The sequence below is a fragment of the Chrysemys picta genome, chromosome 4 (genome assembly GCF_011386835.1).
Source record: "Chrysemys picta bellii isolate R12L10 chromosome 4, ASM1138683v2, whole genome shotgun sequence".
Lineage (NCBI taxonomy): Eukaryota > Metazoa > Chordata > Testudines > Emydidae > Chrysemys > Chrysemys picta.
Genome location: NC_088794.1, coordinates 90739230 through 90764056, shown reverse-complemented (window position 1 = coordinate 90764056; position 24827 = coordinate 90739230). Strand labels below are relative to the sequence as shown.

Genomic DNA, 24827 nt, shown 5'->3' with positions numbered 1-24827 from the left:
TGCCGTTCTTCACAAAGAGAATATGCCAGAAATATTCCCCCGGCAGGCACACAGAACTACCACTGCATCTATACATCTGTGTCTCGGTTCCACTCTGCCTTTGAGCCCGGGCTCTTAAGTTTGGAAAGTGTTGCTTTTCTAAGCAGCCTGCTGCTTTGACTTAGTCAGCTCTGCTACAGAACATGTAGCATCCCCCACCATTTTCACTGTATTTTTCTTGGCTTATGTACACACCGCCAGTCAGGAATTATGCCTTGAAGAATGCACTGGAATCAGAGCTCTGACTTTTTCTGAACATATTGGGAGTACTGACCAGAAGTCTGTTTTTTGCGTTGGGTATTTGTAATGCCAAAGCCAAGCAGCTTCTTCCTGTATTATCCTTTCTCCCAGATGTGTAGATGATGATTAGAAGAGTGGTTTCCTTTTCTTTGAAAATGGTGTTTGGTGTTTAGTTGTACAGCGCATAAATCAAATCAGCGGGACATCTGATGGGAAGTGTGATCCATGTGGTCAAAGTGTGCAAACATGGACCATGCTTCCCAAGTCGCTTTAGTGAGAGAGGGGACAGTGTAACCTGAAACCAATCACGTTCACCTAGTTTTGTGTTGAAACAATGCAAAGCTGCGAGTTTCACATGGTTTCAATATGCAACCATTAATTGGGACATACGTGTTCAAGTTGCAGCCCTGGCTCACTTGAAATGCAGCCCCCATCTTCTTCAAAACCTGGCCCTGAGATTACTCAAAACCCTGCCCTGGGCTCAGTTGCTCAAAATCCTTCCCCAGGCTTGTTCAAAAGGTGGCTGGCCCAGTGTCCATTTGCAGCCTGCTCCCTCCTGGAAACATGGCTCCAGGCCTACACCAAAGCCAGCCTCTGGACTCACTCAAAACATTCACCAGCCTTAGTAAGCCTATAGGGAAGGCTGATCTCAGCTTCAAGTCTACCATGAACTCAAAAGTCACGCGCATTTTACTTGGTATCAGGTTTCCTAATACATGTTGGAACTCTTTAGCTTTAAAACCTAAGGTAACTATTTTTTCCCCAAGGACAAGTGATCCAGACAATGGAGTTGTGTACTGTCATTCCTGAATATCCAAAATCCTCAGCAGCCTTTTGCACAGATGGCTTCTGGATTGCTGAGGTGTCAAATCTGCAGCTATACAAATACGTGTGTTAGGTTACTACTTCCCTTGGCCCCCCCAGCTCAGTTGCAGCAGAACCAGACTTACACCAAAAACATAAGTGACTCCTGCTGGATTGTGTGAGCGCATAGTCTGCCCCAATGTGGCTACAGTGAAAATGGGCTTTAGCCTACACTGCCGTAACGACTGGGTCATGTAGCTGGAGAATGCGACAGTTTGCAATGGCTCAGTCCATCAGCCGGTTCAAGAGCTACAGCACTAATCTAGTCATGCAGCTCACTCCAGCATGACCCAGTTAAAAGCAGAACTTTGGGAACTGACCAGTTTAACAGCTGGAACCTGGCTTTCCAGGAAGGCTACCGGGCCAAATATCTGAGTATTTCATGCTGTAGGATAACTCAGGTCTCTGGACTAGAGCAAGCCCTGCCTCACCTGCTTGTTGCCAGAAATCCTTATTTGGCTCTGGTCTGCATTCCCAGTGCAACCCTCTCGTAGCCGCTTCTACCATCCTGGACCCTGCAATAGGAGGCAAGTAAGCCACAAGCACGTGCCCTTGGGGATATATGTGGAAAATGACGTGGAATCAGAGCAGAGGCAGGCTGGGGTAGAAAGGCAGTGGGGTGACGTGTGATGAGACTAAGTCACAGGGAGGAGGGGAGATCAGCTTGGCAAGAAGGTTTAGTGTACTTTGGATTCAGCTCTTCACTGCAGTCCAAGGATGAGTACACTTGTTTTCAGTGCTGCAAGGGTTAAATCCATTGAAAAGCCTTCTCTCTCTCTCTCTCTCTCTCTCACACACAGCCTCTGATAGAAATAATCAAAATATGTAATTAATATTGTGCTAGTCCAAATAAGTGCAATCATCTTCCAACAGTATTTACGCGTCAGGCTATAATTAGAAACCTGCTTGGCACCAACCCATGACGTTTGACAGGTCATGGTTTCCATTACTTACTAAATGTTTCCATTTGCTGCTCAGTCATGAGTGACTATGAAATGAGTTGACCAGCCTCAGCAGAGCTGAGGGTGCATGAGAGCCATGGACGGGATTGGGTGAGGCGCGAGTCATTTTCCTCCCAGGAAGCTCAATAAGCACCATACTTGCCTTAGCTAATGAGTAGCTCCCGGAGTCATTTTTCAGAGATTTAAGGGATCTGAAAAGGGAAGAATCAAGGTGAAGGAGGGGAGCCGAGGGGCAGGCATGGTCTTTTCTAATGATGATCAACCATTTTTCCCTAACTGTACTCCTTGCTTTTCTTTTCCTGAGGCAGATATTAACACTCTGTGGTCCCTAGGGAGACTGAGCGGCTGCTTTAGTTACCGTGGGAGGGAAAGACACAAGGGAACTGGCCTTTTACCTAGACTAGTGTACTAAGTGCTCAGAAATGGTGGTGATAAGGGCCATATAAGTAAGTACAGACTGAAAGAGAAATTGAGATTTTTTTTCACAGTGCTAAGGAGTAGCCATCAGGCTGAGGAAGAAAACAGTTTGGCTATGATATAAGTTTGGACCAAACTTCACTTAGCTTAACGTCTCTGAGTTGGTGCAGAAATTCTATTAAATAGTAGTTTACAAGCTAACTCAGAGTGAGGCAAGATGGAGAATTGGGCCTCTTTCCATATCCAGTGTGGGTTATTTTTACACTAAGAATTTTTGAGCACTGCCTTGTGTAGGCACACTGGCCACGTCTCGTTCTTGTACTGCTCTTTTTTAGAGACATTTTACTCTGTTGTCCCTTAATATAATAGTCTCAGGAGTCCCCAGCTTTCGTCCATTTGAGAGCTTTAAAAACTTCCTTCTATTTCACATTACTCACAAAATTTCTTAGTGCCTAGAGTTTGCTTTCCCGAAACCTAATATCCTTTATTGCTGCATTCTGTGAAATCATTTGTACTGGGCGGAATTTGAGTCGCTTCTGATCACTGATACAGAAGCAAACTTCCCCACAACTCATTTATCCTCAGTCCATTTTCCTCTCAGTAAGAAGTAGACCCAGGATGGCTTTGCCTCTGATTCGAGTCTCTACTTTCTATATCATGAATGTGTCCTTTGTGTCACTTAGGAGCCTCACTGATGACACGAGTGGCTGGATTTCCTACCCAACAGAGGGCATTTTTCATGAGCATTACATCACTAAAGGCCCTTTACACTTTTTTTTTGCCCGTCACCCCAACTGGGGTATGGGCTGCCAACCACAGATCTCCAGAGTCCTCTATCCTGGGCCATTTGCTCTAGCTGGTTCCAGGTATAGCCCGGCAGTATCTTATTCATTCCAATGGGACTTTTTGCAGAACCACCGAGCACGGGCAATGGAGCTAGAAACAAGCTTTAAAGTAACAATCCCTCCCTCCTGAACTGACCAATAATAAAACATGCAATTAAAACTCTGTTCTAAAATTGTACTGTTGGCCAGGATCATACTAGTATTGTGGTTCACATTTATAAGACACAATGGCTGTTAATCTTTTCATGAAAGAAAACACCAAGTCATTGTAATGAAACTTGTGTAGGATTTTATTTAGCTTTCCAATAATCTATTGCGTTTTTGGTACATATTTTGTTATTCATTTCAAGAAACTGTTGCTATTGATAATCTATATACATGCAAAGAAGTAACTGCTTCTACAGAATTGCCGCATTACAAGTTAAACAGCAATACAGGTCTTTGTCATCAGAACCAATAAAGATACACATTGCAGTGAGAAGGTTTAGCACCTAAAATATTGCCCCTGAAGCCATGAGAACTTTGCTCTTTCAGTAGAGACACCTGATCAGCATTTGGTAGATTTGTGAACCTAAAGTGAAATGGGTAATTGGGGGAAATGCTGGGGAGTGAAAATTTTGGTATGGGAAAACAGGAAATAGAAGCAGCATCATGTTTTTACTCAGTGAAAGTTTTACTTCTAAATGTTCAAATGGGAAACATATCTAAAATTAGAGACCAAAACCAGCACTGAGCAAATTTTCATCTGACTCTCTAACAGCTACCAAAGTAGTAGCAGATGCATCTGTTTGTATATGCAAAAGCCTGCACTTGCATATGCAAATTGGTTATTAGCGCACAATTAAATGTACAGTTACACACCTGTAAATACTATGGGTTCATTTAGAGAAGCCTGCTGGAGGTCTAGCCCTAAGTGCAGTATTCGCTCTTGGAGAGATTAAAATAGCATTGCTGGTTTGCTTTGTTTTTCGTTGTTTGTCGTTGCTGCCTTTTGTCAGCAAGTGAAGCCTCCCCAGCCCGCCCCCTCACCCAATGACAACTTTTTGATTCTACCTCTCTTTTTTGCAGGGCGGGCTCTGGCTTTTTTGCCGCCCCAGGCAAAAAAGCCGCCTGCTGCCCCCCGCCCCTTGGCAGGGAGTGTGGCAGGGGAGGGCGCCGAGCCTGGCCACGGCCCCGCTCTCCCCGACCGGCTGGAGCGCCGGGAGGAGGGCGCCGAGCCCGGCCACGGCCCCACTCTCCCCGACTGGCCGGAGCGCCGTGGGGAGTGGCGAGCCCAGTGTGTCACACCGGCCGCGGCCCCGCTCTCCCCGACTGACCGGAGCACCGAGGGAGGGCTGCGAGCCAGCTGTGGCTCCGCTCTCCCCGGTGCGCGCCACCCCGCTCCAGGTGCCGCCCCAAGCACATGCTTGGTAGGCTGGTGCCTGGAGCCAGCCCTGCTTTTATGGTCTCCCCACCAATACACTGAGGCCACACAAAGGGACCTATGTGAGTGAGGAAATCTGGGTGCAGAAAGAGGGCAAGACGCTGAGGAAGGAGCCCAGGTCACTGATCAGAGTTACTTTTAATCGATCCCAATTGGTCACTGGATGCCATTGTGGGCCAACATTCTCTAAGAGTTGAGCTCGCTGCCTCTAACAAGTTCCCTTTCTCTGCTTTGGTTCAGAGCGTGAGACCTGTCCTGGGTTTCCAAACAAACTCTTCCACTTGGCAGTGCATAATACTACCACTAGGTCATTAAGCTGACCAAAAGTGCACTATTTAAAAAAAAAACTTATCCAAGTTTAAGCACAAAAAATAGCATGGGCCAAATCCATTCCTGGTACAAATTTATTAACTTCAATGAAGTTACAAAAGGGATACATTTGCCTGGGGAATAAAATTTATGACTCCAACATGAAGCCAGCTAGTTTACTCAACTGAAATATATGTTGTGCTCAGTTTGATCTGCTCTTGGCTTTTCTTCAATCTATAACAAATACTTGAACCAAATTGATTAAACCTTTCTGGGAAGTTGCGGGGTTTGATGGAGGTTCAACATGGGAGGATGAAAAACTTGAATTGCAATATAACTCCTCAACAACCATGTGTATTTCATCATATGAGGTAGGAGTCCTTCACTCAGCAGCTAGTCCCCAGCTATATATTAGCCAATAAGCTCTAAATCACGAGATGTGGACTTGATGCAGGAATTACTAAGGAAAATTCTATTGCCTGTGTTACACAGAAGGTCGGGGTAATTGAGCATAATAGTTCTGTCTGGCCTGAAAATCGATTAATTAATTAGTAAGACTTGTCATGCAACCACTTGATTGTACCAAGTTTACTCCACCTCAAGCCTAGCTGGGAAAATACCGGATGTTGGTCTAACTAGAGTTTGAAATATACGATATAAAACAAAAGTAGGTTGAGAGTTGCTACTCTAACAGGTCCACATAGACTCTTTACATGGAATTCCTCTCATAAGCTAATACAAAGAGAGACATGTCCTATAATTTGGATCACAATGGAAAAAAAACGTGTCTCAAAGAAAAGGTGGGAAAAGGAAAGAACACTTGTGAGCCACACAGATTCCAAGTTAATGCCCTGCCAGAGAAGAGGTAAGAATGAAGTTATTGGACCTAGTCTACTTACTTGCAAGGGGAGACTTACTGTTGTAGTGGGCAAAAGATGCTAATAGACATAAACACCCTCCTTAGGGCTAGCGAAAGCCAATGAAATCAAGATGCTATGACTAGCGAATGAATGTAAACCTAAACTTTTCAATAAAGTTTTCTCCTTCCTTTTTCCACTGAACTGCTTGACTGAACTATGGTGATTATGTGTGTGTTGCCTTTCATTGATATAGAACACCTGGCTAGCTCTCTCGCACATCTGTGACCATCGCAAGCTGTCAAGCCAGTCATTGAGAAGGAAGCATGGTGATTGCCTTTCACGGCTGAGAGCTTTCTATTTTCTATTAAACATTTGGCTGTATAACCTCCAAATTGGCACCATCTGGACCACTACCTGAATTTGAGCATTGCCTGCATGGATACTCACATTATTTGCCAGCTTGTGTTTGCAGTTTGGATAGGAGGTGTGAAAGGTGAGGAGATTTGGCACAATATTTGCATAAGAAGTACAGGGCTTTGTTTGGAATTTAATTGCTCTCTTCTCCTCTTCAGAAAACTTCAGATTTCATTCAGAAGAGTTCTCTAAACCAGTTCCCCTCGAATGTCAAGTTGGATAAAGAGCACACAGTGCTGTATTCTTTCTAAACAAAATTAGCTAAACTAAGGACATCCTTGATCAGTACATTTGACTAGGTTTTCTGAATACAGTGCCTGTTGTTACACTGAACCCAGTGCATGCTGGGACAGGACTTGGGAATTTAGTCCATGTAAGGTGGATGGGTAGTTACATAGTGCAGACACATAACCATCAGCTTTATTAATAATATCTCACTATTAAATGTCTGGGTCAGATTCTGCTCTGTTACAATAGTATCAAACTAGTGTTGCTCCAGTAAATTTAGTGGCGTTGAGCTGTATTTACACTAATGTAACAAAGATCACAATCTAAGCCCCAGTGCCTTGATTTAAGGGATTCTCAGCTACCTGCAACACGACATCTGGCTGGGCTTTTGTGCTGATGCATGAATTTGAAATATCAGTGCCATTTGGCTAGTAGTGTGACATCCTATAAATAGCTACATACTATCCCAGGTGCCACCTATAGTATAAGAGAGTTACCATAATAGTGGCACAGTCAACTGAAGCAAAGAAGCCATAAAGCCATACGAACTCATACCATAAAGGATGCACCAGAGGCAACCTAGTACCTATTTGTAGGGGATTCCCCCTGCCTCTGTCGCTTTCTGGCTTGAGTGACAATAAGTACCATGGACTACAGCAAGTGCGAGTATTCTATACGGTCAGTAAACCCAAGCAGGGAAGACCTGAAAATAGATACTAAAGCATCATTACATTTCTGTGATTTTTTTAAGAGATTTTTTTTTTTTTTTTTTAAAGGGGCCTCTTCCAAGAGTGGCAGTGCATCAGGCCACTGGCCAGTTACTAGATGACATTGCTTTGGAAGAGGTGTCGTGAGGAACTGCCAATGGAATAATCTGATTGGCTGAACAGTCATAAGTGCCTTCTTATTATTTATTATAAATCCTTTACCCTTTTTAAAATGTGTATATGTTGTTTGTATTCTCCACAGTGGTAGAATGTTCTACCAGGAGGGGAATTAACTACAGACAACTTCTGCTAAGCTATTAGTAACATGATTATGAGCAAATACTGTTTGCTTTACTCACATGAGCAGGTCCATTGGCTTCAATGGGACTGTTAGTGTGAGTAAGATGAGCAAAGATTTGTCCCATCATTCATGGTGGCTTGTTCCACTGATAACGTTGACCCTGCTCCAGTCTGCTTTTGCTAGTGGCAGTTTGTGACGAGTTCAAACTGCAATTTCCCAGCTGTCCATCATAAAGCAAGTTCATTATGGAAAAACTGATACCTTTATAAGTTATTTTTAAGCATTATTTTTGAGATAAAGATCAATGTTAAACTGTACTTATTTGGACTACTGTTTTCTGTATGCTATGCTAATCATGTAGGAACCTATGCCCCTACTTTACATATATTACATGCATAGATTATGCCAACACTATTTGTGCTTTCTACAAGACTGAACAAGTCATGAAGTATACCTAGTTCATATTCTCTGACTGTAGCACAGCCAGACGGCAGCACTAAACCTAAACCATAGAATAATCTCAAACCAAGGCAGGCAATAATAACCTGCATCACATCCATGGAAAAACTGACCACCCCATCTAGGACACAGCACTTAATTGAGGGTCTTGAGGAATGGCACCTGCCCACAGAGAGCTTGTCTGTGCACAGCAGGGATGTGTGCGCATCTGAGTAAGTGTGTGTATGCGCAGGCTGGCCTGGCCCCATCGCCTCCCTACTTTTTTTGGGGCAAAGTGTGACTGTGACCCTGGGGCCTCTTGATGCCAACTGACAGCGGCACAGAGGAGATGCAGGTGGTTCTTACAGGTTCAGGTCAGGTGTATGGATAATAATTCACCAAAGGGTGGTATATAAGGTCTGTACCAAGAGCCAGTAGTTTACTAGTCAGCATTGTCATAGGAGGGTCATAGTTAACTGGCTGACAAATGCTGCAAAGACTTTGGGTGAGCTAAACATCATTAGGCAGGAAAGTTCTTGTTATTTAAGTCTAGGCTGTAGCATGCATGTTATGCCTTTTTTTTTTTTTTAACATGTAACCGTTTGTTTCCAATATTTCTACTTGCTGTCATTTGAACCTGTATGCGTTATTCAATAAACATTTGCTTCTTTTCACTAATAACACATCTAAGTGCTGTGTGTTAAGCAGCGCTGTGATCTAGGGTGGGAACCAGGGGAGGAAGCGCTGGGATCTGCACTAGACAGAGGTTGAGGAAAAGAGGCCCCGAGCCCCTGCTGGAGGCACTAGCCCATCCTGCACCCCAGGTAGTATGCAGCTGCTGCAAGGCCCTTCAGCATGTCCAGGGGAAGGAGGCTTGGAAACAACTTTCCCCTCCCCTCCTGCCCCCAGTAACTCAGTGCTGCTACTGCTGCTCCCTGCAGGATCTGATGCCCCCAAGCAATAGGTATTGCTCCACCCCCGCCCCCGAGTGATAGGTATTACGTGCCCATCCTCCCCACCGCCCAGTGCTAGGTATTCCCGCCCCTCCCCCCCACCAAGTGATAGCCGGCCTGTTTATTCTTTTATTTTGAGACTCTGGTCACTTTAAGCCTCACATCTCACGCAGTTGTTTCATGCTTTTAACTGCTTCCATTCCCTGCTTCTGCACCCCTTGTCCCAGCCAGTCAGTCCCCCTCGATGTACCTCCTCTGTCACCCACCTCACCAGCATAGCCCCCCATTCGCCTCCCTTCCCCACCAGCCAGCCTGCCTGCTCCATCCTTTACTCTCCCAATCATCCTGCCCTGGTTTATGGACATAAATAGTTATATAGACCAAAATAAAGAATGCAGACAATTTTAATTCTAAACAGGATGGGTTGTGGGGGAGGTGGGTGACTAATTACATATGGGAACTTGCCTAAACTGGAGCTGCAGCTCTCCATTGTACTAAAATATGCATCTGGCTTGTTCTTCTGACTACTGAACAGCTGTAGCATAGCACAGGAGATGCTACCCTAGAGAGGGGCCGGAGCTACAAAATGTGTTTGTTGCTTTTTGGAGCTCAGTTTTTGGTTCAGTCCAGCTCTAATTAAAACCATATCTTATGGGCCACTTACAGTTTATTATGTGGGCCTAGAGATTGGCCACAGCGTGCCAAAAGTGAGCCCCTACTAGCTGTCATGATGTCACACATAGAGTACACTTGCCAAAGCATTGCTAAGGCTCAAAGGTGGGATAAAAATCTTCACTAACACGACACAAACAAGACACTGGAGGAAGAAGCTTTAAATGCTGTTGGAAATGGAGAACAGGTGTCCTGGGGATGAAAGGATCTTAGTTTGGGAGGTACCAAGCGAACGGCTGAGTTACTTCGCTGTACAGGGGAGGAGAAAGCAGTCAAAGCAGTGGGATCTTAATCAAACTGGGGAGCTGATTTTTCAGAAGTCCTGAGCAGCCACATCTCCAACTGACATCATGGGGAACTGCAGTTGCTCATTTTAACCTCTCAAAGGGAAGCCCTTGGCCTTCTGAGAGATGCCCATCACTAAAATGGCTGCCAACTTCCAAAGAGAAAAATACTAGGCGGGAGCAAGAAAATGCTGTTTGAATTATTTTCTACTTTCAAAGTGCACGGTAGAACTTTTCTGTGTGCAGTTAAAAGCACCAGCTTTTGCAGGCTGGGGTATTTCTGCGGTAGGCTTAAAGTACAGTTATCAGCTGTGCTGGTGAAGGAGCTACCCTAGGACTCAGTCCTGCAGTTCTTTCCCAGACAAATCTCTTTAGCAACTTCCATGGGAGTTTTAGCTGAGTAAACATGACGGGTACCCAATACTCAGCTTACTGCATACTGCACCTGGCAGACCCTATCTGTAGAGTATAGTAAACGCCTCAATGACTTTTCTGTATATAATAATAACCAACAAAAATTAGCTTTGGCTGGTTTCTCATCCCTTTTCTTTCCATGAATAATCAACGATGGACATTTATTTCCAGGAATGTTTATGAAAACAGTCACATTTAAGCAAATATTGGCGAATATTTCTGGAAAGTGAATATTGAACACACATACACCAGTTCATGCTGGAAACCTGATTCTAAATGGTATGCTGAGGGGGCAGAAACAATACAATGCAACCTTTGCATCCAATCAAAACTAACCAATACATTTTGAATTTCAAATGTCAAATGCTGGTAACAACCTGCGTGTGGTGGCACTACAGACCAAGAATTACTTGAAGACTAAGTACTTGCCAGATTATTTCAAATAGTGAATAGATCTGTGAAAACTGCAATCTTCTCACAGACAAACTGTGGCCAGAAAAAGAGATGCAAGAATCAAAGAAATTCTTTGCTTTGAATGATAGGCTGATGGAAATGAATGAACAGTCTCTAATAACAGGTGCTGTTTCTGCCTGGAGTCACCCACCTTGAGACCTTTTTTGGCAAACTAGTGTCTACAACCAGGTGGTAGAGACTGGCCGGGTGTCACTCATGGGCACCTAAAATGCACAGTTTGGCCATGGGAGAGGGAAAAAAATGCATCCTGCTCTGGGGAAATTCACTCCTATCCTAGGGCCAGAATAAGGTCTGTGCAGCTCTTAATTTCCACTCAAGATCTCAAAACAGCACTTAAGTGGGCCCTAAGAGGTGCATAGGCCTCAGGCTGGTCCTCTGCATGGGGGTGAATGTTGCGCTACATGAAGTTTCGGAGTGGGGCTCGGAGCCAGCCAGGGCGCAGCTTTCATGTCAATATTTTTGTTTAAATTAATTCCCCGTCTTCTGGTAGTGCTTTAAAGTCCCTCATAATCAATGGTTTGTGGTGATAATACCTGTAACATTCATTACTACATTTATTTGTAGCTATAGTAACGCTAACTGGATGACTGTACTGTCACCACTAGAATAGAACCAAGTCTATAGCCATTAGTGGAGTTATTTGCATCCACTAAAGAGGCAGGCGGAGTGGGTGGTGCCTATCAGGTGCAGGGATCAGGTCCTGCAGGAAGCAGCAGGAGGTGGATGGAGTTACAGGGGGCAGGAAGAGAGCCACTGCAGAGAGGGGAAGTGCTTTCTGGGCCCCCCTCCTTATGTGAGTGCTGAAGGGACTTGCAGCTGCTGTTTGTTACCTGGGGTGGGTAGATGGGTTGGTGCCTCCATTATGGGGGGCTGCAGGGGGTCATGGGCTTCTTCCCCCCACTCGGTCCCAGTGGGGATCCTGAAGCTTCTTCCCCTAACCCCAGTGGAGAGCCCATTCTCTGCATTCACCCCTTCCAACTCCTCCACGGCCAGTGCTGGCCAGAGCCGCTCCTGCCAGCCTGGCGTTGCCATTGCAGCTGCTGCTGGCTGGGTGGGCCCTACTGTTTTCTAGGGGAACATGTACTCAGATAATTTCAGATACATGATGGGCCAAAGCCTCAGCTGGTATAAATGACCAAACACAGACTTATAATGAAAGTGGCTTTGCCCACTTAACTGAAGCAGATAGTTACACATGTGGATGTAGGCATCTCTGTACAATAGTATACCATATACAATACCAGGCTGATGGGTTCAAAGCTGCCTGGGAGATTTGGATGTGCTCTCATTAATTTCAATGGGAGTTGTGCATTTAAATTCCTAAGGTGGCTTTGGATCTATCAATCCTTTTACCTACGTATGAATATAAAGAGAGAAGGCATGATGGTGTGGTGTTGTATAAAGCTTTTAGCAGCATGAGTTGGGGACTGATGCATCACTCATGAGTGGTGAAGGCCCAAGTCTGTTATGCAAGTCATTCTTTATGTGAAAAACGAATGTAGGCAAGAATGCAAGAGTTGTAAATTTTTTTTCCTGGGATTACTTTCCAAACACCTCCCATCTGTAAAGCCAGGCGCCTTACTCTCTGTGAGACTACTGTACTGGGTTCTGAGGGAGCCATAAAAATAACCTAAAATGGCTTTTCTGTTCCTAAAATTGTCACAGTTTTAAAGACTCGCATCTTGTACCCTTTCGGGGCTGGAATCAAGTGCTGGGTCCCATGGTTATAGTGGGAACCTCCCTCTTTCCAATGGTATAAAAAAATCACCTTTTTGGTCATGATAACAGACTTTAAAAATTATATTATTTGTATGTATAGCAAAGTTGTCACTGATCCAGTGTTGAATCTTGCCCATCCTGGACCTGGGGTAATTTTGGGGCAGAAAGGAGGAAACATTTCTCTGGCAGGTTAACTTTTTTAAATGGCAGCCATTTGTAGCTGTTGGAATGTTGGAATCTGTCCTGGGGGAGCTACTGTGTGGGCAGAGGGTAGATGAAGTGGTCAAAGATGCATGATAAATGTATTTAGCAACTGGATATCACCATAGCATATGTGGCAGTTGCATGAGCATGCCTACACACTGTAGTGCCTTGCCAGTTCATACGAATGACTGGGAAAGCCATTGTGAGGTGTTCACTTTTGCTAATTAGTGCAATTTTACAATTCCTATGAAAGCCCAGGGATGTCTTTCCATTGCCTTGAATGGGATTTTATTAGGCATTAAGTGAACAAATAGTTAAAAGAAAAGCAAGGCTACTGCGTTACTCCGCAGTACAACTTGGACAACTTTAGTTTTAATTATTTCTGAGAATACTTCATAATCAACTTGCACAAAGTCAATATTTTGTAAAAAGACTGTGGTCTTAGTGAGCTGTATCTTTGATCTAGAATCTGCTATTAAACCTTTGCTGAGAGAGGGAGGAACGAGAGTGTCATTTTCTGTGTGAACTATAAAGCATACTGAATAGTGAAGTGTGGGTTAGCAAGGTTGATCTGTACATTCATTATCATGTTTTTCTCAAGTGTTAATAAAAGAAAAGGCAACAAAGCTGTAAGGGTCTTTGAGGACCTGATATATGAAAGGAGACTAAATATGTATAGCCTGAGGGGAAAAAAGAGATTGAAAGGAGACATCACAGTCTACAAATATCTACAAGGAGTCAGCGATATCAGTGGGGAGGAAAAGGGGGAAGATTGGTGTAGGGAGGGATAAGTAGGAGCAAGGGCATGAAGATGCATAAAGAAAATCTTTAGGACCAAAAATCTACTGTGCCTTACATCCCATGGACTTCAGAGGGGGGTAGCACGGTGCTTAAATCTGCTCAGGGATGGCTCTTTAGACTTTACAGAAGAAGGAATTCTTCTCTTGCAGTGAGAATGCTTGAGGTACGGAAAACAGTGTCTGCGGGTGTCTGCAGGGGCTCCATCCCAGGAGATTTTCAAAGGCAGGCTGGATAAAGCAACCCTGGTGAATATTCAGTAGGGAAAATCCTGCGGATTGCAGAGGGCAGTACATGCTGAGGTGCCAGGTCTTTTATTATCTATGGTTCCATGATTACTGATAGTAAAGGGCAATTTAATAACAAAGCCGTTAACAGCTTTATTTATGCCAAAGCTGCTTTCCAAGAAGGGGAAATCCGTCATGTCGACGCTGAATGCAAACGCAAGGCTCAAAGCTCAATCTTTCCTTTTGGATTTTCCTTTCTTTTTACACAGAGACCACGGTGTTCTACTTAGTGAAGGGATTGCTTTGTTTCTGTGGAATCCAAGAGCAGGAACACCTTAATATAGTAATGCAGCCACTTTCTGGGAACTGTTTTCTTGGCCACGGTGGGGAGGGAAGGATGTGTCACATGACATTGGCCTGCAGAGGTGCCATGAGTGATGCACTGTGCCATCTCTGGCAAAGAGCCAAGAGGCGGTTGCTAAACTGGTTTCCTTTACCCCAGGACACATCATGCCTGTGACACGACATAGCCCCCAAAGCCCCGGGAAGAAGAATTTGCGCCCAAACCTTATCTCCTGGGAATGAAAAATTCTCTGCCACTGGATTCACTAGATCTGTTTAATAATATAGACATAGAGAAAGAAAAGTACATGCAACCAATTCTTCATTCTGTTTGATGGTTACAGATTTACTGTTGGTCACACTCAGGTCACTACACTGACTCTTCCATAGTCAGATAATTTGGTGCACATATGATAAATCACGGTTTGCTATGCTACTTTATAGAAAGCTGTGTTAACCCTTTGAGTTAAAGGGATGTACGAAACTGTGTCAATTTATGGATGGCACCTGGAAATTGGGAGCATTAAGAGGGGCAGGATGGGGAGTTTAGCATGAAGGTTCTAGATCTGGGTGGAGTAGTTAAGCATTCAGAGACAGGTGGGAGGGTGAGGAACCTTCAGTAGGTCTGAGAAGGTGCTCCATGGTTCCGGGCATATAAAAGGGTGTGGTGCACTTTGCAGATGTTCTGAGTGTTAAGATCTTCCATTGTTTTTTAGTTTTTAGAAGTGTGTGTGAGCTGGGGTGGGTGAGGTGCTTTTGGTTAGATAGACATGAACAGTCTAGACCTGCAGAAAGCACCTGTTATCTCAAATCATAGACCACTTTCCCAAAGCCTATTAGTGCCCTGGGGTGGGAGATCAAATGTCTGACACCTGACACACGCTGTTCCTGGCAGCCTGAAGTGAGGATGTGTTCCCTTCCCTGGTACAACATACAAGGATGCTGTCAGTGACTAGTTGTCCTGAAAGTAAGAAAATGACAGCAAAGACCAGCACCAGCATTGTGCACCCAGTTAGGTCTGTCAATATGCCACTCCTGGACTGAATCTGCTCACTGAGCCAAACTGTGCAGTGGGTTTGAGATTTGGACAAATAGGGCCTAAGATGAGCCAAGTCCTTCAAATTTATTTTTAATCATAACGTTTGTATAAGGCACAAAGCAGCTCCTTATCGGAATGTTTTCAATGCAGTGCAAAGTCCTTCAGTCAGATTAATCAGGCAGATCTTGATGTGACCCTCCTATCTAAACAATCACATTTTCCTAAAAGGTGGGCACAGGATAGGCAAGCAGGGTGAGATTTACTGAGGGAGGGAGGCAGCTGAGAATGAAGAGAGGCTGCTAGGAGCTGAACCAGTGGGGACTGAGGCAACATCGATGATATGGTGATGCAACATCCTACTGTTGTGAGGCAACAAAAAGGCACTCAGGTACTTGGTGATAAGTGCCCTAGAATTGCCTGAAGATATGAAAAATAAGCAAACAAATTTGTCCTTCAGGATAAAGAGCGAGAAGTTACAACCCTCCTGAATCTGATTTCTCAGTGAATATGAATGTGCTCAACTGCGGGCCACTCAGAGGTCTAATTGACAGCACATCACATCTCCTGGCCTGTACTTGTCCTGTGCGTCCAGGCCAGCCTAGACTAGACATCCTGCAGAGACACCACACTCAGTTCTGCAGAAAGAAACTGAAGGAAGACAACTCTGAATCAGTCTGTTGACCCCAACAACCAACTTCTGTGGGGGAAGGAAATGAGACAGTTTTGTGAAGTGGCAAGGACTCTTAGCTGGGACGAGAGTGGAATCTATCGGGGTAGCATTTGATGCTTTAGTATGTGAACAGTTGTACAGTAGGTCTTCGTAAGAAGTAAAACTTTGTTCCAAACACCTCAGAATTCTGGGGCATTCACAATCATTGATCCATACCAGACGTTTGCAGCCCCATCTATGATTATAAGGCAATATTCACATCAGGGTTCAGTATGCTGATTTACTACTTCCCAGATTATTAAAGATAGCAGAGCAGGCTGCAGAGTGGCCAAGTGAGATGCCGGAGTTCTTGTGGGTAGCTTGGGGGTTAAGAACAACAGTGATTGCAATCTGGGATGGGAGCGTACTGAGGAGAGTGGGTAGATTCAAGCAGCTAAATTTCAGTTAATTAATTGAACCTCCCAACTCTGAGTAAAACCTTTGCATTGGCTTGTATTTTCCTGATATTATGAGTTTTGTTTACAATCAATAGGCCACAAAAAGCCACATAACCAAGGGTTACATTACCTCCAAAATGAAAGCAGAGAGCACAAATGCTGTGATGGCTGCGCTGTGGTATCACAACACCCATTCTACAGTCCCTGCAGTCTGAGCATGCAGAGTGCTACCCACTCATTCGTGGTAGAAGGCAAAGCTGTGCTCTTGCACCTTCCAGCTGGCTCTAAGCCTTCCCTAGAAATCTCAAAAGGCTAAATCTTAAACACGCTTCCATGCCTGCTTAAGGCCAAAAATACTCAGAGGCACTGATACATTTCCATTGCGCTGGAGGGCCAGGCAGCAGAGTTCACACACGGAGTCCCCCTCCTTCCCAATGCACTATGGAGCAGACATCTGGGGCAATCCTGGACAACATGATGGAGGACAGGAGGATTGTGTGTGTGTGTGTGGGGGGGGTCATGCACAAAAGCCCAAAGCCTGGGAATCAGCACACAGATTGAACAGTGGGGTGCTGGGTAGCACTATAGCAGGCAGAATGTATTGGGGAGTGGTTGTGGATCCACGCTGAGGCTGCAGTAACCCCTGTGCTGATCGTAACACTGCTCCTGAAGTGGCACTGATTCATGGATCCACTAGTGAGAGATTCACTGTCCCCAGCCCTCCCTTGGCCCAGCCTCGCCACCCCTTTGCTGCCCTTAATGCAGTAGTTGCTCATAGCAACGCTGAGGCAGGGCCGCCCGGGGGGGGCGGGGGACGCAAGTGGGGCAATTTGCCCCAGGCCCCGGGCCCCACAGGGGCCCCCAAGAGAATATAGTATTCTATAGTATTGCAACTTTTTTAATGGAAGGGGCCCCCAAAATTGCTTTGCCCCAGGCCCCCTGAATCCTCTGGGCAGCCCTGCACTGAGGAGCTGGGTTCCACAGGATGAGCCTCTAAATCTTGCTTTGTGCCAATGCAGCAGACCATGGTGCTGGTTCTGCAGTGTATGGAGCCCCCTGCATTCCAGAGAAGGAACTCGGATTTGGTTCAGAGGGAACTCACAAAGACCAAACCCATGTTGGAAGGGAGCAGCAGAGGGGGTCCATTATCCACTGATAGCTAGCCTGGAGCTTGCTACACAGCTCTGGGTGCCCTAAATTACACAGTGGCGAAGGGCTTTCCTTTCCCCACTCCTGCATTTCAGCACAATTTTCTCAGAAAAAAAGCCTCCAGGTTTTCATTTTTCAAGGTTTGGCCTAAAGTGACTTCCAAAAAACACAGAGTCATTTTAGACCGTTGGCTGCTTCAAGAGGGAATTACGTCTACATACAGAAGAGTTTGGGGCTGTAGTTAGACGGTCTCATTGCATAAGATAAGAAGGCAGCCCACTCTGCCCTCAGCAACAACCTAAAAATAGAGCAGACGTAAGAGGCATTGTCGAGCCTGAGATTTAAAGGGGTGATGTTAGCACATGAGGGCTAACATCACACCTGAAATCCTAGTCTAGACAAAGCTAGAGCCTCTTTCCTTGACAGTGCTGGTTAGGGTTCTTAGCTACCATTTAAAAAACCCATCATGAAATCGTTAGCTCTCCCACTGGTCTAGCTCCTGTGGACGGGCAGAAGAGAGCATCCCAGCCAAAGGATGGAACCTCTAGTAATGCACTTACCTCCCTTTTATACTGTCCACCAGCCAGCTGCCCTCTGTGGGAGGTGAAACCACAATCTTCTGTCCCAGAGGCAAGAGGGCAGCCACACTGACACTTATGGTGCTAGCTATATATTGATGTTAAAAGCACCCAAGTAATAGGATCAGAATGTAAAGGCAGACCTTTGAAAGCTTGTTTTCAAGTGCTTATCAGCAGGATTAGAGGATTGCGGGCTCTTAGCTGTGAGCTTTGCAGATGTTTGGGAGCGGGAGGCTAAAGCTACAGCATGTGAAAAGTTGATCAGTTTTGACTTTCTCCTGCAGCAAGTTTACTTTTCTCACAACAAAGTGGTTCTTCCAAGCACTAAGTTCAAAGGACTGTATGGGCCTGAGCCTAGCATATTGTTTACATAGCTCACAGTTATGATGAGCAGCTGTCTTGGTTATTTTGAGTCTCAGGTTATAAACAGTGCTTCGAAGCTACACAAACTCTCACAGCTTAAAATACAAAAATCACAACAACCTACCCTACCCTGCACTATAGTTTAGCAACATGTGAGAATCCTGCTTAATAATTAAACCAAAACTAGGGCAAGCCAAGGAGTTTGAAGGCAGAGCCAAGCCAAGGCATTACCACATTAGTCAAATCATGAACCAAGCCATTTACAGCTGACTATGCTATCTAGGAAGAGGACGCTACATAAAGTGACAGTAAGGCTATTGTGTCTAGAGACCGGAAGAAATGGCAGAACGTTGACACTGGGACGGTTTCATGGAGCCATAACCAGCTGTGATCTGTCCCTGCTATTCAATACATTGCAGCGATGCACCATTTACATCCCCTCCCCTGCCCCAAGAAATCATTGTTCTATCTAGCTAATAGCTAATACACAAACTGTGTAAGTCTTGCTGACTTTGCTTTAGTTTCTGACGAGCCCTTACATAAGATGCCTGTCTGGTACGACACGCAACAGTCTGGGAAGTCTTTGACCCAATGGGGCACCAACAGCAATGGATTCGTAGTCTAGTCACCCAACATCATACATGCCGCTTTGTGGCAATCAATGTCACGATTTCGTCTAAGAATACATAAAACACAAATGGAGTAAACAATAAACAAATAAGACAGGGAACACTGTGCTACGCAGGGAATCCAAACCAGACTCAGTGGGGAGACGTCAGACCTGTGCCTTTCAGACTGATGTTCAGACACCTTACCGTGGTTAGGCTCAATGGCCCACAGAGACGTCAGTGGACGAGAGAGAGAGTGCGCGGGTGAGTGTGCATGCATGAGAGTGAGTGAGCAGGATTCAATTTTCCAGGCTGCTCATTTTATTTGTGCATTTCAGGAAGCAGGACAGTAAAATTAATAGTCTGTTTCTTGCTGCTTGCAGGAGCTAAATAATTGCATGCAAAAACCACCGCCCAAACCTCAGTATCATAGAACCAAATTCTGAAGTCCTGATCAAGGCAAAGATCCCATTTAAGTTACTGGGACTTTTACCAGACTAAGGGCTAATGAAGAATTTAAGCATACGGCCCATAAGACGTTAGCTGATCAGACAATTTGAGTTCAGTTGTTTATTTTTAGATAATAGCCATGAGCGCTGTGTTGGAGTCCTACTACCCCAGCTTCATTGAAAGCAAACTGACAAATGAAGAAGTGTAGCAAGGACTAAAACATTTCTGGTTACCTTGCAGCAACTTTTTTGTAGTCTGGAGCGGAAGCATATTTTGTCTCCATTATCCATTGACAGTATCTTTTGGTATTTGACTGCAGCATCTTAGCAGCCTGATATTATTTAACTGCAGCATCCTACTACGGCTTCATCTTGCTATTACTCACTGCAGCACCTTATTACTGCGGCATGTGGTGGTATCGTAGTGCTGTACTACCCTGCTCCTCATGTATCACAGTTTCCTGGCACACACTATTACTGTATTATCCCCAAACAAATTTACTGCAGCATCCCAATGGTGCCTTATTGATGCATTATCCTAATACTACCTTACTTCAGTGTCCTGTGTTGCCTTATTGCTACATTTATCCTGGTATTATTATATACTGGAATGCTGTGACATCTTATGGTTGCATTGTCCAGATACCACTTTACTGCAGGATTCCGTGGTACCTTATATACTGAGCGTACTTTGCTGCACTAGCCTTGGGTAGCTTATTATTGCCTTAGTCTAACATTTGGCTGTACTGTCTTGTGGAACCTTCTTACTGCCTTGTTCTGATACTACTCTACTGCAATATCCAGTAGCATCTGTGTTATCCAAAGACATCTTTACAGACATATTTCATGGGAAGCTTTATAAACAGCTTCCACGCTACTGAGATTTTAGAAGCCCCCCACCTTGCTAATTGGCATAAGGCCTTTCCCTGAAACAACGTCATTTAGAGCATGCGTGGGGGTGGAAAGCTGCTTTCCTAACACATCTTCAGAATGGTGAGGTAGTTGGAACACACCAGACACACTGTAACGTAGCAGCATTGCTGCTGCAATAGCCAATGGGATCCTGTTGAGCAGACAAAAGTAGCATCACATGGTATGAAGAAAGGCATTAAAAACAACTCAAGAATGCAGTTCGTATAGAAGTAATTGCATGTAAATACTGTCATGCTGAAAGAAAGTCAGACAAATGCGGAAGAGTTTGTGTGTGTCCTCAGAAGGACTTGGCTGCTGTCTTGCTTCTTGTTTTTACAGAAATTGAGTCAGAAAACCAAGTAAGAGCAAAGCTCTCTGATCTCCAGAGAAAATGCAGCTCTGGCCACTCCTCCAGTCATTGCTGAGCAGATTAGATTGCGTGTGTTCACTTAACTAGCAAGTTGTTCAACATCCAGGCCCTATATACACACACACACACACACTGTAAAACTTCCTTCTATGCTCAGAATACTATTTACACTGCACAGCCACAAACAGAGTATGCACTAACTTTTGCCCTTTCTGACACAGATGCCCTACAGAAAAGGAGGAGGGGGAGGAAAGAAGGAACAGGAAGCCTCTTTCCCCTCTCCCAGGACACCTGCACAAGTCCAAGGTATAGCCTAACACCAGTGCTCCTTGCTGGGAGTATGGCCAGGTTTCCCCCATCCCTGTACACCTGCCAGCATGCTGTAGCACCAGCAGGTAAGGAGCACTAAACAGCACACTCCTCACCAGCACCGTGAAGCATTCTGCTTGCATGTGTCCTTTGCAGACAGAATAGCTCAGAGCATCTTCGCTCAGCTGCTCCAGCTTCACACTCTCCCAGAACCCAGCATTCCAGAGTGGAGCAAGGGCTTGGTTTGGTGCTAGGAATTCAGCATGACTAAGTGTTCATATCTGCATGAAAGTAGCTACAGTCCTCCCCTAACACTGAGTGCACACAGCCCACCTGCCTGCCCCTCATGGAACGCACCCATATGCTTTACGTTTCATGTGCACATTCTATCTGTGACCACTCTATGCAGCCTGACTTGGTATTTCATAAGAAACTCTCCTTATTAGTGAAGGTGGCAGGGATGAGATACCAGGATGTGCAGCAGCCTTCATGCAGCAGTAAGATAGTCTGGGGTGGAAGCAGGAATTGTCTTATAAAACTCCAGTGACATGTGCCACTGATGGGTTTTACATAGAAAAAAAAATCTTTGGGAGGCCAGCCATCACATTCTCAAACTCTTGGGGATGGCTGCAGGTACGAGTGCATGTGGATAGCTAACTGGGCCCGTTGTGCAGAATGCCCCATTATTACCAGAGGCTGGGTGGATAAAGGAGGACAGAAAATCTGGTCCAGTGGGGATGGACAAAGTAAGATTTTGAGGGTGACCAAATGTCACCTCAGGTCATGAGACCATCTGAACATGTATGGGCGCATGCACTGATGTAGCAGTTCTACAATCCTGGGACTCAAGTGTGGTTTTGGTGTACAAAAGGGAAGAGTTTAGTCTGAGGCTCTAGGTTAACATACTATTTATGACAATAAAGCAAAAGATAACAAATATCACCCCTCAAAGCTCTACTGTGTATTCATACAGGCAAAGGGCTCAATCCTGCACTCACTTAGGCAAAACTTCCATTGATGTATCCTGAAACACAACACGAGTTTCCTGGAAGCAATAAATTGCCCTTGTGGGGCATTTCATTTCAGTGGGGAGTAAGAAGAGGAAGAGGTCTTTTTTTTCTGACAGAAATTGTGTTATCCTAATTTTGAATATACATAGAGCTTAGATACTAGTGCATCTGAAATGCATATGTAACTCACACAACTTCTGGGTATGGTGTTCTGTCCCATCTAGTGGCACCGAAGCCACTTAGAGATTAATGAGTCTGCTCTACAGCTTTAGCTAACAGACAGGTGGCTTTTAGCTCATACGGTAGATACTCATAGCCAGGTTCAATCCTGCCCGCTAGCGATCGGGGTCCGTCGGCATTGCACATCTATTGTAGATAGCTAAATGGATAAGCTAGCTAGTTCTGCCTGAGTAGGAATGCAGGATTGGACCCTTTATCAGAATTTTCTACCACCTGCACCAAAAGACATCTTAGTGTGTGAGTGAAGAAAGGCAATAGACAGGTACTTATTCTGAACCACTTGCTAGTTCATGAACTTAAAACTATCATCACTCATTAGGCAGTTTTTGTGGCACTAACAAACTGAGCCACATTTGGTAAAGATTTTGGAAGGTTTTGTCTATGTACAATATGCTGCAGTTGACTACAGGTCATTTTCCACTTCTGCAGCTACTATACCTGGGTTTTATTATTAGCCAAATGAATTAGTTTACTTCAGTTCTTTCCTCGTCCTCCTCTCTCCCAAGACACATTTCTCAGCCCTTACAGAGACTACTGAGAACAGTGTTGGGAAGCCTCTGGGTCATTCTTCCAGGTGTACTCCTGGGCCTGATGTCACACAAAGTTTCAGCTAATCCTCATTTTTCTAATGTTATTAGAAATGGCACATCCCAGAGGAATGGCATAGCTGAGAATTAAAGAAAGGACCCGGCAGTGCCCATTACTAGTCAAAAAGTGTTCTCTGGTGTCAAAATCCCTGACCCATTCACAACATGCTTCTGCTCCACCCTTGGGTAACCTTAACCAGGAATCCTCTCCTCTCTGAATTTTCCCCTCAGTTGTAAATCCTGAGTGACCAACTGAGGTCAATTGAGTTAGCTTTACCTGCATAAATGTGCAGATTTTGGCCCTCTCTGTTTGGAGTGGCTAGAAGTTTTCCCAAAGTGGTTCAGGTCAAGCTATTTTCAATTAAATTGAAAAAAAAAATGATAAGTATGTAAAAAATTCTTAAAAGAAATAGGAAAGCAAATACAATATTAAACATATCACTATGTGTGTATATATTACACATCTAAAACTTTGCCTGGTGACCATGGGGCAGATGCTGATCACGCTAATGTACATGCAGAGTAACTCTGCTGAAGGCAGAGGATTTACACAGAGATCAGCATCTGACTGTATGGGCTAGATCCTCAGCTAGTGTAAATCATTAAAGCTCCACTGTCTTCAGATGATGATCTGGCCATGTATCTTTGGACATGCTACATGCCCTTGGAAGGACAGCAAGTGAAGAGCTAAAAAGTGCTTTTTCAACCATTGGTTTAAAAGAGGAGAGGAACGAAAAAAAATATAAAGTCAATTAAATTGCTTCCATCCACAGCAGACGTGAATTAGGCATTTTTTGAGCAGGAGAAGCAGCTTCTAGTAGATATTTTATTGGACCCGGATGGTCACCAGAAAGAGAGCAAGTGGCCATGATGGTGGTGGCATTTACCAGGGAGAGAAGAGATGAAGGCTAAATACTGCTCTCGCTCAGCTCTTCTTTCTCTAGGCTATGGTTGGGACTGATTCCTTTCCTCATAAGCTACTAAGCCCTCTTCCTTGTTGACCTTTCGTATACAATGAAGTGTGCTCCTTTGAACCAAGTAGGAACCAAAGTACCTTTATAGAACTCAGTGTCATTACAAAGCTGTACAAGTAAGAAAGTGTTGATGTAAACTATGAAAAGAGGAACCTCCGGTGAGCTGATCTCTCCACCTTGCGCTCCTTTGTCTCCCCTTGCTCTCATTCGCACTCTCTCTCACAGTGACCCATTCTCCCCAAAATGAAACTTCCTCCATGGAGGTGGAGTGCAGCTGTCCTTCAGGGATGTCAGGAACTGCGTGTCCAGCTGAGGCTGTCAGGAGGATTGCATCAGGCCTGTGAGGCGCTTGCCTGCCAGAGACTTTCCCTAGAGAAACAAACAGAAGACGAAAGCCAAGCTGTAAGTGAAGCTGCTGCACAGTAAAAAAAGACCAGCCTGCTCAATCATCTGGGCCGTGACAGAGCATGAAGGGCAGGAGACTGAAATGGTTGAAAGGGTGCAGATGCAGCTGAGTGCCGGGGATAAGTGCCTGCCACTTACGGGTGGTGACGGGAGCATGTGGTTTCCTACCCATGCCAATGCTTACACAGGGGCAGTAAATTGCATGTAACAGAACTCTTGGTATTTCAACCCCTCTGTGCCTCAGGTACCTGACTTTGCCGTGGAATAATGAACATAGGTCATACTTACAGAATGGGGGACTCTATCCTGGGAAGCAGTGACTCAGAAAAGGATTTGGGGGTCCTGGTGGATACTTAGCTGAACATGAGCGCCCAGTGTGATGCTGTGGTCAAAAGAGCTAATATGATCCTGAGATACATAAACAGGGGGCTCCTGAGAAGGGGTACAGAGGTTATTTTACTTCTGTATTAAGCACTGTATTAGACTGGTGCTGGCATACTTGTCCAGTTCTGGTTCCCCTCAATTCAAGAAGGATGTTGATAAGCTGGAGACGGTTCAGAGAAGAACCACGGGAATTATTAAAGGATTAGAAA

At 44.8% G+C, this 24827-nt stretch overlaps 1 protein-coding gene across 7 annotated transcripts in view; it reads right to left on the bottom strand.

Moving 5' to 3' along the window:
• Positions 1–1049: 1049 nt before the first annotated feature.
• RGS6 (regulator of G protein signaling 6) overlaps positions 1050–24827 on the bottom strand; it is a 536757-nt gene continuing 512979 nt past the window's right edge. For all 7 annotated transcript variants that reach the window (XM_065595309.1, XM_065595306.1, XM_042849401.2 and 4 more), the window contains one exon: positions 1050–24198. In XM_065595309.1, coding sequence (XP_065451381.1) covers positions 24148–24198 — 51 coding nt within the window. In that variant the 3' untranslated portion in view covers positions 1050–24147. The remainder of the gene's footprint in view (positions 24199–24827) is intronic.